Below are 22,184 nucleotides of genomic sequence, written 5' to 3'. Positions count from 1 at the left end.
TCTGTGATGCTGATGTTTTTAGTTAACCCAGTGTTGATCAGATTGTAGTGCAGTAATGAAGCAGTGAGTGTATGAATGTAAACTAGTGTAGTGCAGACAGCACACTGTACCTGCATACTGCTGCATCCACTTCAGCTCTGTAGACTAACTGACAAGAAAAACAATCAGATCTGAAGCTTATATTTAAAGAAAGAGTACACTATCATGTTTATCTGATTCAGTGTGTATTGATGTACCAGTTAGTGTGAGTTTTCTCATCTATAGTGTCCTTCAGTTGAGTCAGAGCTCTCCTCAGAGTCTCCAGACTCTCATGAGTCTTCATACTGATCTCAGGCCAGTTCCTGGTGTTTCTAGAGCTGCACAGGGATGAGTGAATCTACAGCAGGAGAGAGAGAAATCCTTCAGCATGTCATATCCTGCATTATGATTGATCAGAGAGATCATGTTGACTGACCTGTAGGAGGTGGAGGTGATCTTCAGTGTGTGAGAGCTGCTCCAGCTCAGTGTTTCTCATCTTTAGCTCAGTGATCTCCTGCTCCAGCTCTTCAATCAGCTCTTGCTCCTGTTTCTCTGCTGCTTTCTGCTGCTCCCATCATCTCCAGCAGTTCAGTCTGATGTCTCTCAATGGAGCGGATGAGATCAGTGAAGAGCTCCACACGGACTGCTTTCTCCTTCTCTGTGTTTCTCTGCTCAACCAGGACAGGCAACACATTATTAGCAGTGTTTGCTAACAGAAGAATCTGTGTAACTATTGCTCATACATTTTTGTTCACATACATAGGCTACATGTGTTTTCAGAATCCCTCAAAAGTATTAAACTTCACTCTGCACCCTGGACGAGAGCAGAACAAGCCCTGGACATTTTACTTCTTGTTTTATTGGCTGTTGCTGAATATTTTAGTCTGATAGTCATCTGTCATCGTTTGATTGTTTGTTTATTTGTTATTGTTATGTCTTGTCAAGTTTGTTGCAATAGTAAATATTTCTTATTTTATTCTATTATTTTAAACTCACTTTTCTGACTTCTGCTGAGTGTTTGATGTCTTGAATCTTCTTGATTCTGTTCTGGATCATCAGCTGCACGTCTTTCTGTGTCTTCATCAGTTCAGTCTATAGAGAGAACAACACAGACACATTTATCATAACACAGATTAAACTCACAATATGAAATAAAATCTGATTCTCATGATATCAGTCCTTTAACAGAATAATAACGTCTACTTTCTTCTCTTGACTCTCCTCTTCTATAGGAACAGTGTTGTGGTTCTTGTGGTCTTTCACAGAGCAGATTGAACACACACATGTCTGATCATCTCTACAGAACAGATCCAGAGGTCTCTCGTGTTTCTGACATATATAGTCCTCCAGATTACTCACAGGATCCAATCAGTTTGTGTTTCTTCAAACGTGTCACTCTCAAATGAGGCTCCAGGTGAGTTTCACAGTAAGAGCTCTGACACACCAGGCACGACTTCAGCGCTTTCAGCTTTCTTTCCTCACAGATGTCACACAGAACTTCAGTTGTTTTTCACATCAGGACTTTTCTCTTACAGTGATCTAACGAGCTCTCGGAGTGTGGTATTAATCTTGAGATCAGGTCTTTGCTTGAATGTTTCGTTACAGTATGGACAGCTGCAGGTCTGGCTGTTGTCCCAGCACTTATTCAGACAGATCTTGCAGAAGTTGTGTCCACATGGAGTCGAGACTGGATCAGTGAACACATCCAGACACACAGAGCACTGAATCTCCTCAGACAGTGAACTCATGGAGGATGACATTGCTGGAAAGAGACATTATTTAGGATTAGTGTGAACTCCTTCAATACTGTTTATGAAGAATCCCATGATGCACCTCATGAAGCTGGTTGAATGTAAAGCGTGTTTAGAGACAAAGAGTGCTGAAGAAACTCAAATATAAAGAGATCATGTACAGTCAGCTGGTTATTATTGTAAAATGAACCCAGACAAGCTGATCAGAACCTAAATGTGAAGCTCATAAATACATATGTACAATAATTATTATTGTTAAGATGAAATCATTTGATCTGCTTTACATTCATGAACTGTACATATTCAAAATTATAAAAGAAAAGTCAAAGTGTTTTTCTGGGTTATTGACTTACATGGATGATCATGTTCATTACTCCGTCTCCTGGTTTTTCTTGCTGTTAGTGAAGATTCTGCCATTGTTCTTTCCCTCTTAAAACCTTTTTAAAGAAAAATGATAGTTTAACTGGTTAAAATGTGAGAACTGATAGTGATGGAAACACAATCATTCGTTTGAAACAAAGTGAGAGACTCGTAAACTTACTGAGCAATCTGAACTATGACCTGCTGTTTAAAGAAAGTACAAAGTACAAGCTTTATATTTTCCAACAAACATATACATATATATCTCCTTATCCAAAATTAGATGAATCTTTCCACAAACTATAGTGTATGATCATAAGTTATTGTGTAATGTAAAAGTGATTTTCAGCTGCAGTGAAGCAGGTTTGTGTTCAGTTTGTCTGCAGGTCATTTACTTCCTGTTTTATCTGTTTGTCTTTATGTCGCGTGACAAAATGACAGAAACACCAAACTTTGTCCGATCTAATGACATACTGTTAATACAATTCTGATATCATTTCAGCGCAGTAAACATCTAAAGTATCTGAGTATTTGACACGCTTAAACCTGCTTCTGTTCAACTCATTCCAGTCTGACATAAACCCTACTAAACCAGACCACTGCCATTAGAAACCTGTTCAGGACAATCTCTCTTATATTTCTATCACTTACCTGTGAGTATCAGATGTGTTCACAAGTGTCTCTGAACGACTCAATATTCAGTTGTTTAAAGAGTTCGATGGTTTCAGGCGTCCATGTTGTTGATCAAGTTAGTTTCACTTTCTCGGAGTCTCTCACTGAACTACAGTGATGTCAGAGCTGCTCAGGGTGTGTTCTATGGAAAGCCAAATGGTTCAGAATTCACATGCTTTCCACATTCAATATTTAAACAGCATTTAAATGAGCACTGTTAGGTGATAAGAGGTGAACTTTTTGCATTTTTTAAACTTTGTGTCTTGATAACATACGTGTGGATAAATGTCTGGATAACGTATGCATGGATAAGCGTACGTATGATAGGTACATTAATAATCATTTGGATTGTCCAATTCTTCCCCAAGGAAAGCTTTAAGGTTGTAATGATCATGATAACAGTACCTAAAGTACCTAAAGTACACATCGGTCTCCCCAGTGGCATAGTCTGAGTGTGCAGGACATTCAGGTGCATATGGGCCCGGGCAGTTGGAAGCATTCCGAGCAGGGGGGGACTTCTAATTAAATCAAGGGAACCAATAGAGCCCTGCATGGGCCCGGCCCTTGTCCAACATCTTATGATCACACTTAACACTGGAGTACCACAGGGCTGTGTGCTGAGCCCATTCCTCTACTCCTTTTACACCCACGACTGCAAGCCTGTGCATGGATCCAACTCCATCATCAAGTTTGCAGATGACACCATGGTGATTGCCCTCATCAGAGACAATGATGAGATGTCTACAGGGAGGAGGTACAGCACCTGCCCACATGGTGCGCTGACAATAACCTGCTCCTCAACACCAGCAAGACAAAGGAGCTCATTGTGGACTTCAGGAAGAAGAAAGGAGGTACGCACGACCCCATCCACACTAACGGGATGGTTGTTGAATGTGTCTCCAGCTTCAAGTTCCTGGGAACCACCATTTCGGAGGACCTGTCCTGGACCACAAACACCTCCAGCCTGGTCAAGAAGGCTCACCAGCGCCTCTTCTTCCTCAGGACACTGAAGAAGAACCAGCTGTCTTCAGCCATCCTGGTGAACTTCTACTGGTGTGCGATCGAGAGCATCCTGACCAGTTACATCACAGTCTGGTATGGGAACTGCTCAGTGGCTGACTACAAGGCAATGCAGAGGGTGGTGAAAACTGCCCAACGCATCACAGGGACAACACTTCCTGCTCTGACACAGGAACAGCTTTTTCCCTACAGCTGTCTCCTTGCTGAACTCTGCCCTCTGACACCCCTCAACACCCCCCCCCCCCCCCCCCCCCCCACACACACACACACACACAGACTCCTCACCCCTCCTCATCACTACATCTGATTTACAAACAAACAAACAAACAAACAAAAAACAGTTAAATTGTTATTACTTGCACTGCCGTCTGTTCATCCAGAATAATGAGTAATCCATTTGCACACTGAAATATTTTCTATGCACTTTACTGTCCACTGCACTAGTGTAAATGATGTTCATATGTTCATAGTTTCTGCCTATAGTGTACATACACTTTTACATAATCCATCTGTATAGTATGTTCATAGTACACCTATCTGTATATCATGCTGATAGTATGTCAAATCTGTAAATTATGTCCATAATACTGCCTTATTTGTATATTTATTGTACATTTGTTACATATTGTAGACACTGTATATTCTGTTTATTGCACTTCTGGTTAGATGCTAACTGCATTTCTTTGCCTTGTACTTTTATGTGCACTGACAATAAAGTTCAATCTAATCTAATCTAGTATTTATTTTTGTTTATTGATTAAATTAATTTAGAAATATGTTTGTAAAGTTTTGTGTTTTGGTAAATTCAAGTTTTTGTTTATTTATTAAAGTTCTCTGGCACTTGTGCGGGTTTTCCGGCTTGCAGCGCTTGGCTGGGAAAAAAATAATCCTACATTTAAAAAAACCCCCCGCAAAATCAGAAAAGGGGAGAAAAAAAACGCCCACACAAAGCTTTTTCTCTGGTGGTATAAATAATGTAACAATTTACTGTTTTAAAACATTAAAATAATATACACTTTTATTTCATAGTTCTTCAACAGGTATGCAAACAATATCCCAATAATAGCAATTAGCATTAGTCTAAAAAACGAAATATAATACCGAAAACACTCGACATGTCAACAAAACGATTAACAGAACATCTTCCCAAACACATATCAAGCTTATTTAAAAAACCTCTAAAGCATAAACACTCATTCAAAGTACCTGGAAAAGGGAGATGTAAATAACCATAAGTTCCCGCCTCCTCAGCACGAGCTGACAGATAACACCCCAAGAGAGGCGGGACTTAAGGCAGAACAGCCAATCATCAGCCGGTCACACTCAAAGCCGGTGTCAAGTTTGAGAGGGAGGAGCCGGGGAGGAGGCAGCCGCGGCGAGCGCAGACACAGAGCGGTCAGAGAAACGGAGGAACGACTGTAGTAAGGCGTTTGTGCAAAACTGCGGGAAAACTGCAGAAAATGTGCGGGTGTCGAACCCTCTCACCGGGAAAAGTGTGGGTGTTAAAACCCCCCACATCCCCCACGGGTGCGACGCCCCTGATTATAGGTATTATATTCAAGTTGTCTGTCTGGAACACAGTAATAGGTTAACGTCAATAAACGATCGTGTACTACAGTGAAGAGTCTTTCAATAGTAGCTTATGGTGGTGACTGTCAGTTTGAGCACGTTTGACAGGAATTTAGAAAAAATTAATACAAGACCGTAGTCAGCCAGACGATGAACATTATCAATATTATTAATTTATAGTTATTATATGATGCACTTTGCAGGCCCAGGATGCACCTTCTGTCTTCTTGGTCTTGAGGAGAAGCGCTTCACCGAAATGATAAATATATCTATAGAATGCCTTTTGTGTTTTAATTTTTTTTAAATTTTTACTATTACTATTTTAAAACGAAATAACTCAACAAACAAAAACACTTTCATTATGTAATCATAAAGATGCATTTCTCTCTAAAGGCACGTACAATGAGGAGATGGCAAGTCCGTCAAATTCATTTTAGCAACATTGACTCAGAAGACAAATATCCCGCCTCTATTTTTCCTTTTTGTTTGTGTTTTTTTTTTTTTTTTTTTTTTAGTTTGTTCTTTGGCTGCTGTGCTATAATTGTGTTTGCATTCAATAGCATATAAGGCAGCATTTTTGTGCCACGCCGAAAAATAACCGAGTAAATAAGATTAACGTCATAATATTTTAAGAATAAAGTTGTAATTACGATAATAAAATTAAGTTATATTCTGAAGTTTAAAAAAAAGTCTGTGGCATCCATAATTCTTTTAACTTTTTGAACTAACTTTGATCGATTCATGAGAAATTTGTATTAAATTGTTCAGATTTTTTTCAACATACATTAAAATATTCATGTTTATTTCGTGATGCAAATATTAAAGAGGACAATATCACTGATTCATATGCAGCTACTGAACGAATTATCTCACTACAAATTAAAAATCGTAAAATAGACGTTTATTGTTTGTATTTTATCATAAAATTGACAGAAGGCTAAAACTTTGTAACAAAGCACGAAGGTGATTATTGGGTGTTTGCGTGCTACTAATAATGATGGACTTTGAAAACTTTAAACATAATTTCCAAGCATTAGCTTCTACGACTGTGATCATAAGGCTTCAGTTCTGTAGATATCAACTCATGAAAAGTAGACTACTATATAGTTACAGACTTATTTTAATAGACATAACACTTGAACATTAAAATGTGTCTGGGTAGACCAGACCTAATCATATGTATAAACGTATTAATTATTTATCAATATATAGACTATTAATCTGAACATGTAGTGTAGCCTACAAGACACTGCTCTTGTAATAAGCAGCTGTATGACATGAACAAAACAAAAGAACTCTGAAATAATAGACATCTGCTGATCATACAATTATCTAGTTTTCAGAAATGAGGTCTAATCTAGTGATTCTTCTTCTTTAGAGATGTGTTGATTAACTATTACCAGTAAATTCATATGTGCTCAGATTAAAATTAGCATATATTATCACTGTATTATTTTATTTAAATTGTAACTGTGAATATATTTGGACACTCCATGTTAGTCACTGAATAGACTTTTCATTAACAATTTCATTTCACTATGATGTACTGACAGTATAGTTTTATATAATCCGTGTGCATTGCTTATCCTAAAGATTTCCCAATTGATTTTCAATTTTACTAAATGCTGTCCTGATTCCTAACACAAAACCAGAAGCAACCTGACCAGAGTTTCCACTTCACTGAAAAGGCCACGGACTTCCACTGACAAACCTTTAAGAATGTTTGCTGCCTCCAAACTGGATCCAAATTGGTAGTTATGCCTAAACATTGGTAACTGAACTGATCTCAGGATACTCACAACACACTGAATCAGTTTGTCCAGTGAGCAGAGTGTCCTCTAGTTTCTGTAAGGTCAGCAGATCTTCCTGATGAAAACCACATCAAGCTCCTGATAAAACTCAACTCTGTAATACTCTGTTGCAGTTTTTGGCTTGTATGTGCTTGCATCTGTGCTAAAACGCTTAGGAAGTCACCTTGGTTCTGGGACTTTGATAGACTCTAGATTTAGAGAATCCACAATCACATTTGCTTGCTCAAAAAGACTTTGAAAGGCATCTTCATCTCTTTTGTCTTTCAAGACAGACTGAACACAAGAAATGGCAGCTTTCATGCCAGAGATAGTCTGTGTCTTTCTTTGGAGAGAAGCATTCAAACACTTCAATTCTCCAATCACAGCTCCTGCCAACACAAGACCCAGTAAGATCTGGCCTTTGAGAAATTGTTGGTGCAAGCCATTGGTGGTGGAGCACTAGGAGCAATACTGTTTGACATTTATCTAGAAACAACTGAGGAGAGCTGTTATGCAATGCTGTTTGTTTCCTGAGCATACACAGTTGTTGCATGGCAGTGGGATTGGCTTTTAGCATGGGCTGTAAACTTTTCAACTCCTTTTTCCAGTTTCTAAAACCAGTACTCACAAAGACAGGATCCATCTTAGAGACAAGCATTGTCTTCTTTGAGAGGATTTTTGCACAATAAAAGCATAAAACCCCTTTTAATGTGGTACTGTAATGCATTCATAGGAATATCTGAAACATGTTTGCTGAAAGTGTGGCACATAGTTTGCTCTCGTCTGTACTTTTATAAACTTGGGATCAGGATGTGCAGGATTTAAGCAGGTGATGATTTCTGAATCTTCTCTGTCTCTGTTTTCTGTGCTCAGTTTGTCTCTAACATTAGGTTCATTCTGAAACGGACGTTACAACACTGTTACACACCAAATAGATCCCTAGTATATTGTGTACAGTAAAGAAAATTGTACATTTAGTTTGTCATATCAAAAACTGTTCCCTATCAGAAATGTTTTATTCTTACCTGCTCATCTGAAACTGCAATATATATATATTGAAATACATTTGAAAATTTTTAATTGAGTAATCCTCATTAAATAAAACTCATAAAAAAAATCACAGCATACATTTAAAGATGTATAATAATCTGATGATCAAACATTTTTTTAACATTTCTGTACCCCTGCCTGTTTTCTCACCCGTTTGTCTGAAAGATCTGCTGTCTGTTGTCTTCTCCCTGTTCCTCACTGTGATGGAGAAAAACAGGAAAGTAAAACCTAGCATAACCTAAATGAAGGTTTAGGCATCATTTGCTACATTTAAAAATATTATAACTTGTGTTATTTTTGGTGTGAAATGTGACCTGCATATGTTCTCATTCACGGGATTCGCCCGATAACTAAAAAATAAAAAACATTGAAAGTACCTTTGTCAGCAGAAACAGACAGACAGACACACACACACACACACACCAAAGAGAAGAGACGTGATAAACCAAGAGAAACGACTGAGAACTGACGAGGAGGTGAGAATCACAGTGTGTTTGAGCGAGCGAGAGGAAGCAGGTCTGAATCTGAAAGCGTTGTTCTGCAGGAAGCCGAGGTTTGAACTTTGAAGTGTTCGTGTGATCGAGAACTCCGGGCGTGATGACGTCACTCGCGCGAGGGTAGAACATGCCGGAGATATACAACGCTGTTAAAAACAGAAATATTAACATGTTACTGTAATGTAATAATGTAATTTTGCTTTTCAAAAAAAAAAAAAAAAAAAAAAAAAATATATGGGTTTTTAAAAACATTAAGCATTTTAGGCGAATTCACAGAAAACATTTAACTTTTTTCTTCATTAAGGGCAGAAATGATCAGTGTAATGAGCACCAAATAAATAACACCAGTGGAAATTAACATATAAAATGAATGAGCATGAAAAAAAGTAAGGTCACAAATTATAAATTACATAAAAAAAAGATGTATTAACTTGGAAATAACTGACAATAGTTGGCTGAAAAGATGAAAGGAACAATAATTTGTAATTTCTGTGATTTCTCATGTGACCAAAGAGGGGCGCTTTCACTCCTCTAGTGTTCTATTATATGAATCATACTTATGTAAGCTGTCATTTTATCCCACACCACACCTTTTAGTTTACCCTGCACATGATCCTACGATTTTATAAATTCATCAGCATTGACCTTAGACAGCAGAAAGCAGCGCTTTAGAAGATTTGATCTGAGCTCTTTGCAAAAGAAAAGATAAGCAGGTAGGATGTAATACTGTCTGTTTTATTTTTAATGATGCCTAATAATATAAAGATAACAAATATATAATAACAAATATTACATAGACTAAATAAAAAGAAGAAAATCCATCAACCAGCTGATATATTTACAGAATTAATCGATTCAAAAATGAAAGTAATTTCCCCCCCCGGTTTTATTTAGACTCTTTTTGTTTGTTCCTTTATGCATATTATCAAAGATGTTAGGATTGATCGGGGCATTGTTGAGGACGTAACAGCAGGCAACAGATATTTAATTGATTGATCAAAATTATTGGGATTATATGGACAATGTAGTGGCTGATTTTGTTAAGAACCTGTCATATCATCACTAAACTAAACTCTACAGCCTTGACAATCATAACAAGTGATGTCTGACTAACTATAGTTCTCTCCTTAAATAAGAGATTTAAAAACAGATTATTGAGTTACTCCAAATTTTAGAGTCTATATAGAGTGATCGTCAATATAAAAAGAGCAAACAGGAGAAGCGCTGAACACAAAACACATACACATATATTTAATTTTTTGTTCAAATTTATGGCTTGGAACAATTTAGTAGTTGCTGGATATTGATGTAATCTCAACTAAATTCTACACCCCTTGCCTATTATTCACTTTGTTCTCTTTAATTTAAAATGATTCATAATTTGTACCTCTTTATAATATTTTTAAATATTCTTTTTTTAATTCTCTTTCATGCATCTAGACACTTTAGTGCAAGGGAAAATGTCCAAACAACAAGAAAATAATCAAACGGGTGAGTATATTTGCATGTATATATATATATATATATATATATATATATATATATATATATATATATATATATATATATATATATATATATTATATTTGTCAAATATGGACTTACCTAACCTTTGAGTTAAAGATTTGAAGTAAAAATTTATCTCAACAGTTGGGTTATTTCATATTTGACCCAAAGTTGGACTGTAATATTTCTGGTAAACTTCCAGTTCTTAATTTTATGTATTTATTTATTTATCTTACTTTTATTTTCTCATTTTGTCTCAGAGTTAAGAGCAGTTTTGATCGGAAGGCAATACTCTGGGAAAACATCGGTGATCAACACTATATTGGAAAGCAGTGAAACAGAAGCTGAAGGAGATGAGGATGTGAAGAGAGAGGGGTTTATTGATGGCAGGAGAATCAGTCTTGTTGAAACGCCTGGCTGGTGGAAAACCTTCAGTCTGAATGATTTATCCAATATCTCCAAACAGCAGCTGGTCCGCAGGGTTTCCATGATTTCACCCGGACCTCACGCAGTTCTGATCGTGATTCGGGCTGATTCTGCATTTACTGATGCTGACAGGAGGTTTCTGGAGGACTATGTGGAGCTGCTGGGACCCAATGTCTGGACTTACACCCTCGTCATCTTCACAAGAGGAGATTTAATTAAACCCAAACACATAGAGCAGCATATTCAGGAGGAGGGCTCAGCACTCAGGAGGCTTATTGAAAAATGTGAACATAAATATCATGTTTTTAATAACTCAAACCATCACGATCGAACCCAAGTAAAAGAGCTGTTCAAGAAAATTGAAGGAATTGTCAACAAGAATAAAGGCAAGCACTTTAACATTGACCAGGAAAAATTAAAGAAAGTCAATGAGCAGTGGGAGGAAATTCAGACCAGAGCAAATTCTAGAAAATCCAGAGTACAGAAGGAGCGGTCCAAAGTTCAAGAAAAAGGTAAGATGAAGGTTCGGTAATGGGAGGGGATTGCAGTTTGACAATAAACAAGTTATCTTTCACATCTGATTTCACTAATACTGTCAGACACACAGGGGTTTACATATTAACACGGCTGGAACAGTTGAGAGATAAAAGGATAAGTTTATTAGATGTGTGCAAAAGTACAAAAGTTCAAGAAAAAGGTAAGATGAAGGTGCGGGTATGGTAGGGGTGTGCGATATGATGGTAAATAAGTTATATTTCACATCTGGTTGCTTTAATACTGTCAGAAACACACAGGGTTTACATTTAAATTTACGGTTGGAACTGTTGAGAGATAAAATGATATGTGCCTGCAAAGTACATCAGATGTGTACAGCTCTTAAAGTGACAGCAGTCTAATTGACTGGCCACCTCTGTACTGCGCAACTTTTTTGTTGTTGTTGTCTGTTAACTCGTGATGGAAATCTTTGACCAATGAACTGTCTTTTGCAAATGTTAATGTATGCATATTTAAAAAAATATATATATTTGTAAATAGTTCAAATTGATTACACCTTGCTATTTTACTGTTCTTCTTTCTTTCATATTTATTCTTTTAAATACATTAAAACACCCAGATAGCATAAATACGTCTGCAAGATGTCTTTTAAAGATTTCTTCATCTTGAAAGCATCTGCTGTGTGCAAACATCTGATAGACGTCTCCAAGATGTCCATTTTACATCATAAATGTCTTAAAGACATCTTCAAAATGTCTATTTGACATCTGATAGGAAATGTCTTGGTTACGTATGGTAACCCTCTTACCCTGAAGGAGAGAATGGAGATTTCACGTCAATGACCAAAGAATTGTGATATCGCCTGGAGAGAACAATCCACTTCGAGTGAATTCAGGTTTTCGCTGAGGGGCCGAGCCGTCCACCCAGCTGTTCAGCGGCGGTACAGCAAACGTGGCAACTGGAAATGACGTCTCTGTTCCCTCCTTCAGGGAACGAGGGTTACCATATCTAACTGAGATGTTCCCTTTCAGTCGGTCAGTCTCAAAGTCTCGTCAGTTACAGATGAATTGGGATCCCTACCAAATCGCCATGGGTGCTACCCCTTCCAGTGCCCTGTGCGAGCCACCTGCATCCCTATTTGGTGTGGACTGGGGCTCGAAACATGTATTTCCACTCACCACTGTCAAAGCACTACCTCACTGAGTGAGAATGGATAACACTGAGAAAACGTATTCCACTCAAAACAAGGATGCTGTGGAAGCCCTATCCTTCCAGAAGGAGTTTTCGGAAGCAAATACACAGAGCATCCATTTAGGTGTTTATGGAGAAATCTGAGGTGATCAAAACACTCTTGGGAAGGCAGAAGTCTACCAGAGAAACACGGCCTCTAAGGCTATACCATGGACTATACACATACGAATACTGCTTGGGCTTCAATATGGAACCCAGCCTTCCACGATTCTCACGGATTAATCATGAAGTCCCGGTGCATGATGTTCTGCCGCATCCAGCTGCCTAGGATGATGAAGAACATCAAAAGGGGCAACAGTACGGACACTTTGGAGCAGTTTTAGCAACTAACCGGGGCCTCTCATTTACACTACACTAGGTAAGAACACAGGAGGATACCAGCTCTACATGAAGGCTATAGAATCTAGTGAAACCCACAGCTCTACAAATATCTGTCAGCGAGGCGCCACAAGCCAACACCCAGGAGGATGCAACACTTCTAGTTGAGTGATATGGCATCCACAATCCAGTGGGACATCCTTTGCTTGGAGACAGTATTTCCCTTCTCTTCTGATTACCTTGGAGTTAGTCGGTCCAGACTCTAGTCATGAATCATCAGAATCAGAATCAGAATCAGAAAGAGCTTTATTGCCAAGTATGCTTACGCATACAAGGAATTTGTTTTAGTGACATAACCTTCCAGTAAACAGAGACAACAACACACAGAAAAAAAAATAAAATAATAAATAAAAAAAGAGATTTACAAATTGGCAAATAAATAAGTGTATAAACAATTGTGCTATGAATGATAATGGGATAGGATTGAGTGAGATGCAGGAATGTTCTAGGATGGAGGGTTAACAAATAAATATAAGGATATTGCACATTTATAAGCCGGGAACATTAAGTAGGGAACATTTAACTGTTCATGAGGTAGATTGCCTGGGGGAAGAAACTGTTCTTGTGCCTTGCTGTTCTGGTGTTTGCTGCTCTGAGGCGCCGGCCAGATGGCAAAAGTTCAAAGATGGGGTGACTTGGATGTGAGGGATCCAGAGTGATTTTCTGAGCCCTTTTCCTCACTCTGGATGTATACAGTTCTTGAAGGGTGGGCAGGGGAGCACCAATAATCCTTTCAGCAGTCCGAACAGTTCTCTTTAGTCTTCTGATGTCTGATTTTGTTGCTGAACCAAACCAGACAGTTATTGAAGTACAGAGGGCAGACTCAATGACGGCTGAGTAGAACTGTTTCAGCAGCTCCTGTGGCAAGTTAAACTTCCTCAGCTGGCGAAGGAAATACAACCTTTGCTGGGCCTTTTTAACAATGGAGTCAATGTGATTGTCCCACTTCAGGTCCTGAGAGATGGTGGTTCCCAGGAATCTGAATGACTCCACTGCAGTCACAGTGCTGTTCATGATGGTGAGTGGGGAAAGTGCAGGTGGGTTTCTCCTAAAGTCCACGATCATCTCCACTGTTTTGAGCGTGTTCAACTCCAGTTTGTTAAGACTGCACCAGACAGCCAGCTGCTCAACCTCTTGTCTGTAAGCAGACTCATCACCGTCCTGGATGAGGCCGATGACTGTAGTGTCATCTGCAAACTTTAGGAGCTTGACAGAGGGGTCTTTAGAGGTGCAGTCGTTGGTGTACAGGGAGAAAAGCAGAGGGGAGAGAACACATCCCTGATGGGCACCAGTGTTGGTGGAGCAGCTGTTTGATGTTTTTTTCCCCAGTCTCACTAACTGTTGCCTATCTGTCAGAAAGCTGGTGATCCACTGACAGATAGAGCTAGGAACAGAGAGCTGGGTCAGTTTGGTCTGAAGGGCTGTTGGGATGATGGTGTTGAATGCCGAACTAAAGTCCACAAATAGGATCCTCACATAAGTCCCTGTTTTGTCCAGATGTTGCAGGATGAAGTGCAATCCCATGTTGATTGCATCATCCATGGACCTGTTTGCTTGGTAAGCAAACTGCAGGGGGTCCAGTAAGGGTCCAGTGATGTCCTTCAGATAAGCCAGAACCAGTTTTTCAAATTACTTCATGACAAGAGACGTTAGAGCCACAGGTCTGTAGTCGTTAAGTTCTGCTATCTAGGGTTTCTTTGGGATGGGGATGATGGTGGAGCGTTTGAAGCAGGAAGGCACTTCACACAACTCCAGGGATCTGTTGAAGATCTGTGAAAAGATGGGGACCAGCTGGTCAGCACAGATTTTCAGACAGGCTGGTGTAACACCATCTGGGCCTGGTGCTTTTCTTCTTTTGTTCTTCTTGAAGACCTGGCACACATCATCTTCACAGATGTGAGGAGGGTGGGATTGCAGGATGTGTTAATGGTTGTGTAGGGAGATGGTCAGAATGGGTGTTGGGGGTTTCAAATCTGCAATAAAACTCGTTCAGGTCGTTAGCAAGTCGTTGATTAGCCTCAGTGCAAGGGGATGGTGTCTTGTAGTTTGTGATGGCTCTTAGACCTCTCCACACTGAAGTTGAGTCGTTGGAGGTAAACTGGTCTTCCAACTTTTTAGCGTAGGTCTTTTTCGCCGCTCTGATCTCTTTGTTCAGTGTGTTCCTGACCTGATTGTACAAGACCCTGTTCCCATTTCTGTAGGCATCCTCTTTGGCCTGACAAAGATGTCTGAGTTTTACTGTAAACCATGGCTTATCATTGTTGAATGTTAAATAAGTCCTGGTAGGAATGCATATATCCTCACAGAAACTAATATAGGATGTTATGGTCTCTGTGAGTTCGTCCAGATCGGTGGTAGCTTCAAAAACACTCCAATCAGTGAGGTCAAAACAAGATTGTAAATCCGGCTCTGTTTCGCTGGTCCATCTCTTCACAGTCCTTACTACAGGTTTAGCACATTTAAGTTTTTGCTTGTAGGACGGTATAAGATGAACCAGACAGTGATCAGAACGTCCCAAAGCTGCTCGTGGAACAGAGTGATATGCGTCCTTTATTGTGGTGTAACAGTGATCCAATATATTACTGTCTCTGGTGGGACACGTAACATGCTGTCTGTATTTTGGCAGTTCACGGGAGAGATTGGCTTTGTTAAAGTCCCCAAGAATGATTAAAGCAGAGTCCGAGTGTTGTTGTTCTGTGTCTGTGATCTGATCAGCAAGTTTCTGTAAAGCTGAGCTCACATGCGCTTGCGGAGGGATGTAAACACTGACCAGAATGAACGAATGAAACTCCCGCGGCGAATAGAACGGCTTGCAGTTGACAAACTGCATTTCTAGATCAGGACAGCACATCTTCTTTAACACAGTTACATCTGTACACCACCGTTCATTGATGTAAAAGCATGTCCCGCCGCCGCGCGATTTCCCAGTTGATTCTGATTCGCGATCCGCTGTGAACAGCTGAAAGCCCGGCAGATGGAGCGCACTGTCCGGTATGGCGTCTCAGCCAGGTTTCCGTGAAACACAGAACAGCAGAGTGAGAGAAATCCTTATTTGTCCGAGAGAGCAGAAGGAGTTCGTCTGTTTTGTTGGGTAGAGAGCGAAGATTTGCGAGATGGATGCTAGGCAACGGCGTTCGAAATCCGCGCTTCCTGAGTCTGACGAGCGCTCCCGCTCGCTTCCCCCATCTGCGCGTCCTGAAGCGCTTGACCAGCGCCGCCGCTCTTCCGATAACAACGTTCAGTAAAACGTCTGAATAATTTAAATCCGGAAAAACATCTTGTGGTGTGTTCTGCCGAATGTTCAGCAGTTCATCCCTGGTGAAACTGATCGTGTTTGTTAAACAAAAAACAGGAAAAGCGAACAAAAACAGCACAAACACTGGAGAGCCAAGCACTGAAGCAGCCATGTGCGGCGCCATCGAGTACACATTGACCAAAAATGTGTGCAGGTTCCCTACCCTCTTGATGGAGGCCAGTGCAAGTAGGAGCAGAGTTTTCAATGAAAGAAACTTTAGCTCGAATGGGCTCTGCTGTAGTATCCCAATTCCTTGACATATCCAAATCCTCAAAACAACTTTATGATGTGACAGAAACTATGGACTCTCTCTTTTCTATCATTTTAAATACAGTTGTTCCTTTACACTTAAGGAAGGTTAAGTTGGACACTGAGGTAAAATGAGCATGAAGCGCAGCTGGAGGAAAACAAAACTAAAGGTATTTTGTATTGCTTGGTGGGAAAGAAACCTACAGAAAAGCATTAAAAACTGCTAGATCTGATACATTTTTGTCTCTTTTAGAAAAAAAAATATAACTCCAGGTATTTATTCAATACAGTGGCTAAACAAAAAACATCACAGCAATAATGACTTTATGAACTACTTTACTTCTAAGATCGATACTATTAGAGATAAAATTGTCACCATGCAGCCATCAGCTACAGTATCTCATCAGACAGTGCACTATATATCCCCCGAGGAACAGTTCCACTCATTATCTACTATAGGAAGAGGAATAATTGTATAAACACTATTCCATATAAGCTTCTAAAAGAGGTGCTTCCAGAAGTCATAGGTCCTCTTCTGACTATTACTAATTCCTCATTGTCTTTAGGATATGTCCCCAAAACCTTCAAACTGTCTGTTATTAAGCCTCTCATCAAAAAAAAAAAAAAAAGAATAAAACACAAAATGACCTCAAAGAACTAGTTAATTATAGACCGATCTTGAATCTCCCTTTTCTCTTCAAGATACTAGAAAAGGTAGTATCATCACAATTATATTTCTTCTTAGAGAAAAATGGTATATGTGAGGATTTCCAGTCAAGATTTAGAACATGTAATGGTACTGAGACTGCTCTCCTTAGAGTTACAAATTACCTGCTCTTATCATCTGATCGTGGTTGTGCTATTGGATATTAGTGCTGCATTCGACACTATTGACCACAAAAGTTTATTTTGCATAGAATTAAAATTGCCTCGTAAGGGACGTCTGAAATGGTTCAAGGCAAGGCACACTGCTAACAACTCCAGGCCATTGATGTGCCTGTGCAGCTGAGGGCCCATCCAAACTCCTGAGTCTGCACCAGCCGGTAATGGAGGCATCTGTGTAAACCACAGTATGCCTGGAGACCTGCTCTAGGGGCACCCCTGCCCGGAGGAACACAAAATCTGACCACAGGGTGAGGTTTGGCTGTAACTTTCACCCAGTGAGTGCTGCCCTTCCTGGCCCACCTCGGGTATCGGCCATAAAGCCAGTGCTGTAGCGGTCTCATATGTAACAGGCAGACTGGTGTAAGTGCCACTGCTGCCACCATATGCCCAAGGAGCATCTGAAAAAGTTTCAGTGGGACCACTGTCCTGCCCTTGAACATATGCAAGCAGGCTAGCACTGACCACACATGTTCCTCAGTGAAGCGTGCTGTCTGTTTGAATGAATTCAACCTCATACCGAAAAAAGAGATCCACTTGGGGGGATACCGGGTGAACTGAATTGCATAGCTGATGCTGATGGTCTGCAGAAGCCTCTGAGATGGGCTGGGTAGCACTGACCAGGCACTTAGAAACTGTACAAGCGGGACTACTAGAACCACAGCCATACCCGCAGAGGGCACCGAGGTGGAACACAGGGACCCAAGTTGGGTGTTTTGTGAGCAGGCCAGAGTGTGGCCGTGAGGCCAATGGCAGGAAAAAAGGAAACAAAAGATTATCCACCCGGCCCTCCTCAGGGGGAGGGAGTGGTGTGTTTTGCCATCCCCCAAAGAGCAGATCCCTCCATCTCTGGGTCTCCTGTCTCAAGGCCTCTTGCTCTTCCGTTTGCCGCCAAGTTTCGCAGGGGTCTGGACAAGTGGGACGGTCCGCCGGGTTCCCGTCTCCATGCCACTGCTTTACTGGAGGCTGTTACGGCGCAGGAGTGGGGGCAGATTGCGGGGGCCTAGGGAGGATGTGTTAGATTGCCTCAGTCTGTTTCTGGGCAGCCGAGAACCGCTGGGCAAAGGTCTCGACCGCATCGCTGAAGAGTTGCCGGTCTAGGGCACAGGGGCATTTAGGAACCGAACCTTGTCTGTGTCCCTCATGTCTGCCAGACACAGCCAGAGATGTCACTCAGAGTGTGCACTGCACTGCAGACAAGGGTGGTGAGGGAGGAGGAGCCCACCAGCCAGTTTCTGGCTGTCCACGACTTGGTAAGCTCATCATGCACTTCCAGGAAGAAAGGCACTGGGGCGGGATGCTGAGAACCAGCGCGAGCCACCCCGAGAAACCAGTCTTCCAGCCTCGAGGGCTCGGGATGTGGTGGAGATTTCCACTTGAGCTCTACCCTCTCGGGAGCCTGGGAAAGCATAGCTGCCATCTCCAGATCTGATTCAGGCTTTACCACCATCTTGGAGGGTGCAGCATGGCCGAATCTTCATCCGACAGCTCTCCCTCCTATGCTGAGATCGAAATCTGGTTGGGAGGAGATCTACTGGATACCACTGGTACGCTCTTTGAATATGGCCCACCACATTCCATGGGTTGATCCACTGGATCGAAGGAGCAAGAGGAGTGATGGTCCCCAGAGGGTTGGTTCCCTGCATGGTGTGCCACCACTGTAATCCTCAAACCACCCACACTACTTCTGGACGGGGTTCTCATCTGACTGCCAGAATGAGCCCCAGATCGTGGCAGAGGCAAAAGGACTAAGCCCCCCTGAAGGTAGAGAAGCCAGGTTCGCATCATTGGGTTAAAATATCCCACAGTTGGGAAGATGCTATGGTAACCCATAGTTGGGTTACTTGTTGGGTTTTTTAACCCAACATTTTTAGTGAGATAAAACTAAAATCATTGCCTTCTAGCCTTAACCGCGCACATGCGTCATATCCCGAGCTTTGCGTGTGTGTGTGCTGTGCCAAGGCATCAGTCATTAAAATTTTTGACCACAGACATAATGTAAGCAAACAGCAGCATTATCATGTAAATAAAATGTAAATAAAGTATACAAAAATAATTTGACCCTACAGTGTCAAACTTGGTCCTAGAAGACCAGTGTCCTTTAGAGTTTAGCTCCCTAATTATACACACTTGAACCAGCAAATCAAACTCTTACTAGACACACTAGAAACTTCCAGATAGGTGTGTTACGGTCAGTTGAAGCTAAACGTTTCAGGGCATTGGACCTCCAGGATCTAGTTTGGAGACCCCTGTCCTACAGAGTTGTTACTTTGCACATGCTTCTTGATCATTAAAAATAACATTGTAAAATTATTTTCTTAGAATAGGAGATATGCTGTCTCTCACATCAATAATTGCATGCCAATGTGCATTGGCTCTATCGAAGCGATATCCAAATTTGTCGGTCACCGATGTGACATTGAAAGTGACTGACTGAAAGGGAACATCTGTATTGCAGATGAACAAACACTGTAAAAAATAACTCATGCAAACGTGCGTTTTCAGGGTTCTTTAATTATTAACTATTTTAAATAAATAAATAAATAAATTCTCTACTCTAAAAATTGGCCCAATGTTCAAGAACTGGCTTTGAATACTAGGGGTAAACAGACCCATAGGAGCAGATCTTTTAGTTTCTCATCTCAACTGTCCTTTTATTTCAGCGTATGTGCGTCGTCTTGAGGAGATCAGAGTTGTTTTGCTGGGATGGGTTCTTGGTGGAAAGAGTTCAGCTGGAAACACCATCTTGAACCGGGATGAATTTGCCACAGGAGGAAGAACCGGAGAGGGTAAGAGAGGATTTGGAGATGTAGATGGAAGGAAGATGACGGTTTTGGACACTCCAGGCTGGTGGAAGTACTTTGCATCGGAACTCAACCCAGATTTCATTAGATCTGCGATCTTAGGAAGTGTTTTAGAGTGTAAGAAGTTCCCTCATTCCATGCTGCTCGTGATCCCAGCAGATACGTCATTTCAGGAAGAACAAAAGAGGATCACTGAGCAAAATATGTCTATCCTGGGAGATGACGTCTGGAAACACACTATAGTTCTGTTCACCTGGGGTGACAGATTTAAAGACATCTCAGTCGAGCAGCACATTGAGAGTGAAGGTGAAGCTCTTCAGTGGCTGATTGAGAAATGCAGAAACAGATACCACGTCTTTGACAACACAGACAAGAACAATCAAGATCAAGTCACAGAGCTGCTGCAGAAGATTGATGAGATGGCAGCAGAAAACAGTCTGTTTTGCTTCAACACGAGGAAAAACTGTGATAAGAAAACTGACAAACAGGAGGATCTGAACATGGAGATCAGACTGAAGGATGTCTGTCTCTTTCTAGATGAAGGGTTTAAGAGAAAAACTGAAGAGATAAGAAGGAAGATAGAAAAGTTATGCACGGATATCATGGAAGAATGTCTAAACTGGGATGAGTGTGACAGTATGAATAATCCTCTTAACCGTAAGTTTTCACTCACTTTCATGTTCTCTCATTTGTATAGATTAAAATGCTCAACACTATGTTTCATTTGTAGTTCAGAATAAACCTCCTCATTCCCTAAAAGAAGTCATTATTCCACCTCAGGACAACAGTAAGTGAGATTTTTAAATTATGTTTTAAAATAATTATACTAAAAAAAGTAATTCTTGTCAGTTCTCAAAAACAAAACAAAACAAATCAAAACAAAAAAACATTAAAACCAAAAGTGGATATTCAGGATTTCCATCAGTTTGTGGTGAGAATTATTCTGTGGTGTGAGCAGTGATGACATGTCTTTCAGTTCCTGAGCCGATTACAGCACTTCTGCAGAGAGAGTTCAACAGATGGGAAAGTATAATCATAGATGGTGTTCAGGAAAGTTTGCAAGACATCAAATCATCATTTGGTAAGTCATTCTAATGGAGCAGATGAAACTGAGTGTTTTTGTTCCACAGAGAAATCATTGAAGCATTGTCAAAATTTAACAAAATAGTTTGCACATCTAAAATGCATCTTTGTTCTGAACTCACATTAACATTTTAATGTCATATTTTCAGAGCTCTCTCAGGCTGAGAAGAGGCAGAAGTCAATGCAAGCTGTTGATAGATGGTTACAAAATTACAACCATTATGTTATACATACTGTTGATAAAATACAAGCTCCAGAATCAAGGATCAGGACAAAGAGACTGAAGACATGATGACACTGTACAGTACAGAGTTTGTGTCGTCAAATGTTGTATAAATGCAATATCACACTCATAGCCTTGAGATATTGCTCTATATAAACATGACTGATTAACTGCAGCCTTGTGTTTATGGCTATACTGATATAGAGTGATATCCACAACTATGAGTGTGATATTGTTCATATATTCACATTTTAATAAAATGTGTACACAGTGGTTTTAAATCTGATGCACCTCCTATTGAATTCTATGTATATTCTATTTTGTTGATATGCATGTTTATACCTTTAGTAAACTACAGCCTTATAGTGATCAAAAGAGCAGCTATTCAGATTTTGTATTCTATTCGTTTCTGTATTTTCATTTAATTCTACTGTTAGTGATGTTCCTCTGAATGAGTATTCTTGTTTATGAATTATATTTTCTCTTGAATTCCAAAAATAAAGACTCAGCTGTTATGAATCTGATTCTGCTCATTTATTTCTACTTAACCGCAAGTATTGTATAAATATAAATTCTGGTCTGTATATGAAAAAACACAAGGATGCTGGATTTATATTGTTATGTGGAACTGCTAACAGGAGGAACAAAGAGAGAAATTGCTTTAATGTGTGGCTGCTTTTACGGTTAAGAAAATTTGAATTATATTCCAATACATAATTTGCATCGGATTCAAATTTTTCACACAAATTCAGTACGTTGAAAGAAGACATCACAGTGATTTACAGTACAGTCATCCTGGTGCAATATGAGGTTCAGTGATTTGGTCAAGAACATAAAAGTGAAAGAGAAACTCAAACATTCTCAA

The 22,184-nt window shown here is 40.2% G+C and overlaps 1 protein-coding gene and 2 long non-coding RNA genes across 4 annotated transcripts; 1 reads left to right on the top strand and 2 right to left on the bottom strand.

Moving 5' to 3' along the window:
- Positions 1–1,566: 1,566 nt before the first annotated feature.
- On the bottom strand, positions 1,567–3,164 carry LOC113099678 (uncharacterized). 2 transcript variants are annotated; one of them, XR_003289496.1, is made up of 4 exons: positions 2,781–3,164; positions 2,311–2,333; positions 2,123–2,206; positions 1,567–1,780 (listed from the first exon to the last, which is right to left on the bottom strand). It is a non-coding gene; the product is annotated as an uncharacterized LOC113099678 (long non-coding RNA). The 2 variants fall into 2 exon arrangements; XR_003289497.1 differs by lacking the exon at positions 2,311–2,333.
- Positions 3,165–7,839: 4,675 nt separating this feature from the next.
- LOC113099680 (uncharacterized) lies at positions 7,840–8,812 on the bottom strand. The gene is made up of 3 exons (XR_003289499.1): positions 8,545–8,812; positions 8,381–8,428; positions 7,840–8,077 (listed from the first exon to the last, which is right to left on the bottom strand). It is a non-coding gene; the product is annotated as an uncharacterized LOC113099680 (long non-coding RNA).
- A 1,367-nt stretch (positions 8,813–10,179) lies between these two features.
- On the top strand, positions 10,180–21,843 carry LOC113099675 (GTPase IMAP family member 8-like). The gene is made up of 6 exons (XM_026264564.1): positions 10,180–10,218; positions 10,494–11,171; positions 19,873–20,670; positions 20,744–20,800; positions 20,990–21,094; positions 21,246–21,843. Exons 1-6 carry the CDS (start codon positions 10,188–10,190, stop codon positions 21,386–21,388), a joined length of 1,812 nt encoding a protein of 603 aa, XP_026120349.1. The 5' UTR covers positions 10,180–10,187; the 3' UTR covers positions 21,389–21,843.
- Positions 21,844–22,184: the final 341 nt, after the last annotated feature.

The sequence above is a fragment of the Carassius auratus genome, unplaced genomic scaffold (genome assembly GCF_003368295.1).
Source record: "Carassius auratus strain Wakin unplaced genomic scaffold, ASM336829v1 scaf_tig00217011, whole genome shotgun sequence".
In the NCBI taxonomy this organism is placed as follows: Eukaryota; Metazoa; Chordata; class Actinopteri; order Cypriniformes; family Cyprinidae; genus Carassius; species Carassius auratus.
The sequence above is the reverse complement of the archived record's forward strand: the minus strand, read 5'-3'. Positions and strand labels throughout refer to the sequence as shown.

Coding starts and splice junctions, on each gene's coding strand:
- LOC113099675 (XM_026264564.1), top strand. CDS start 10,188: ATGTCCAAACAACAAGAAAATAATCAAACGG. Junction 11,172..19,872: donor GTCCAAAGTTCAAGAAAAAG/GTAAGATGAAGG, acceptor CTTTTATTTCAG/CGTATGTGCGTCGTCTTGAG. Junction 21,095..21,245: donor AGACATCAAATCATCATTTG/GTAAGTCATTCT, acceptor TCATATTTTCAG/AGCTCTCTCAGGCTGAGAAG.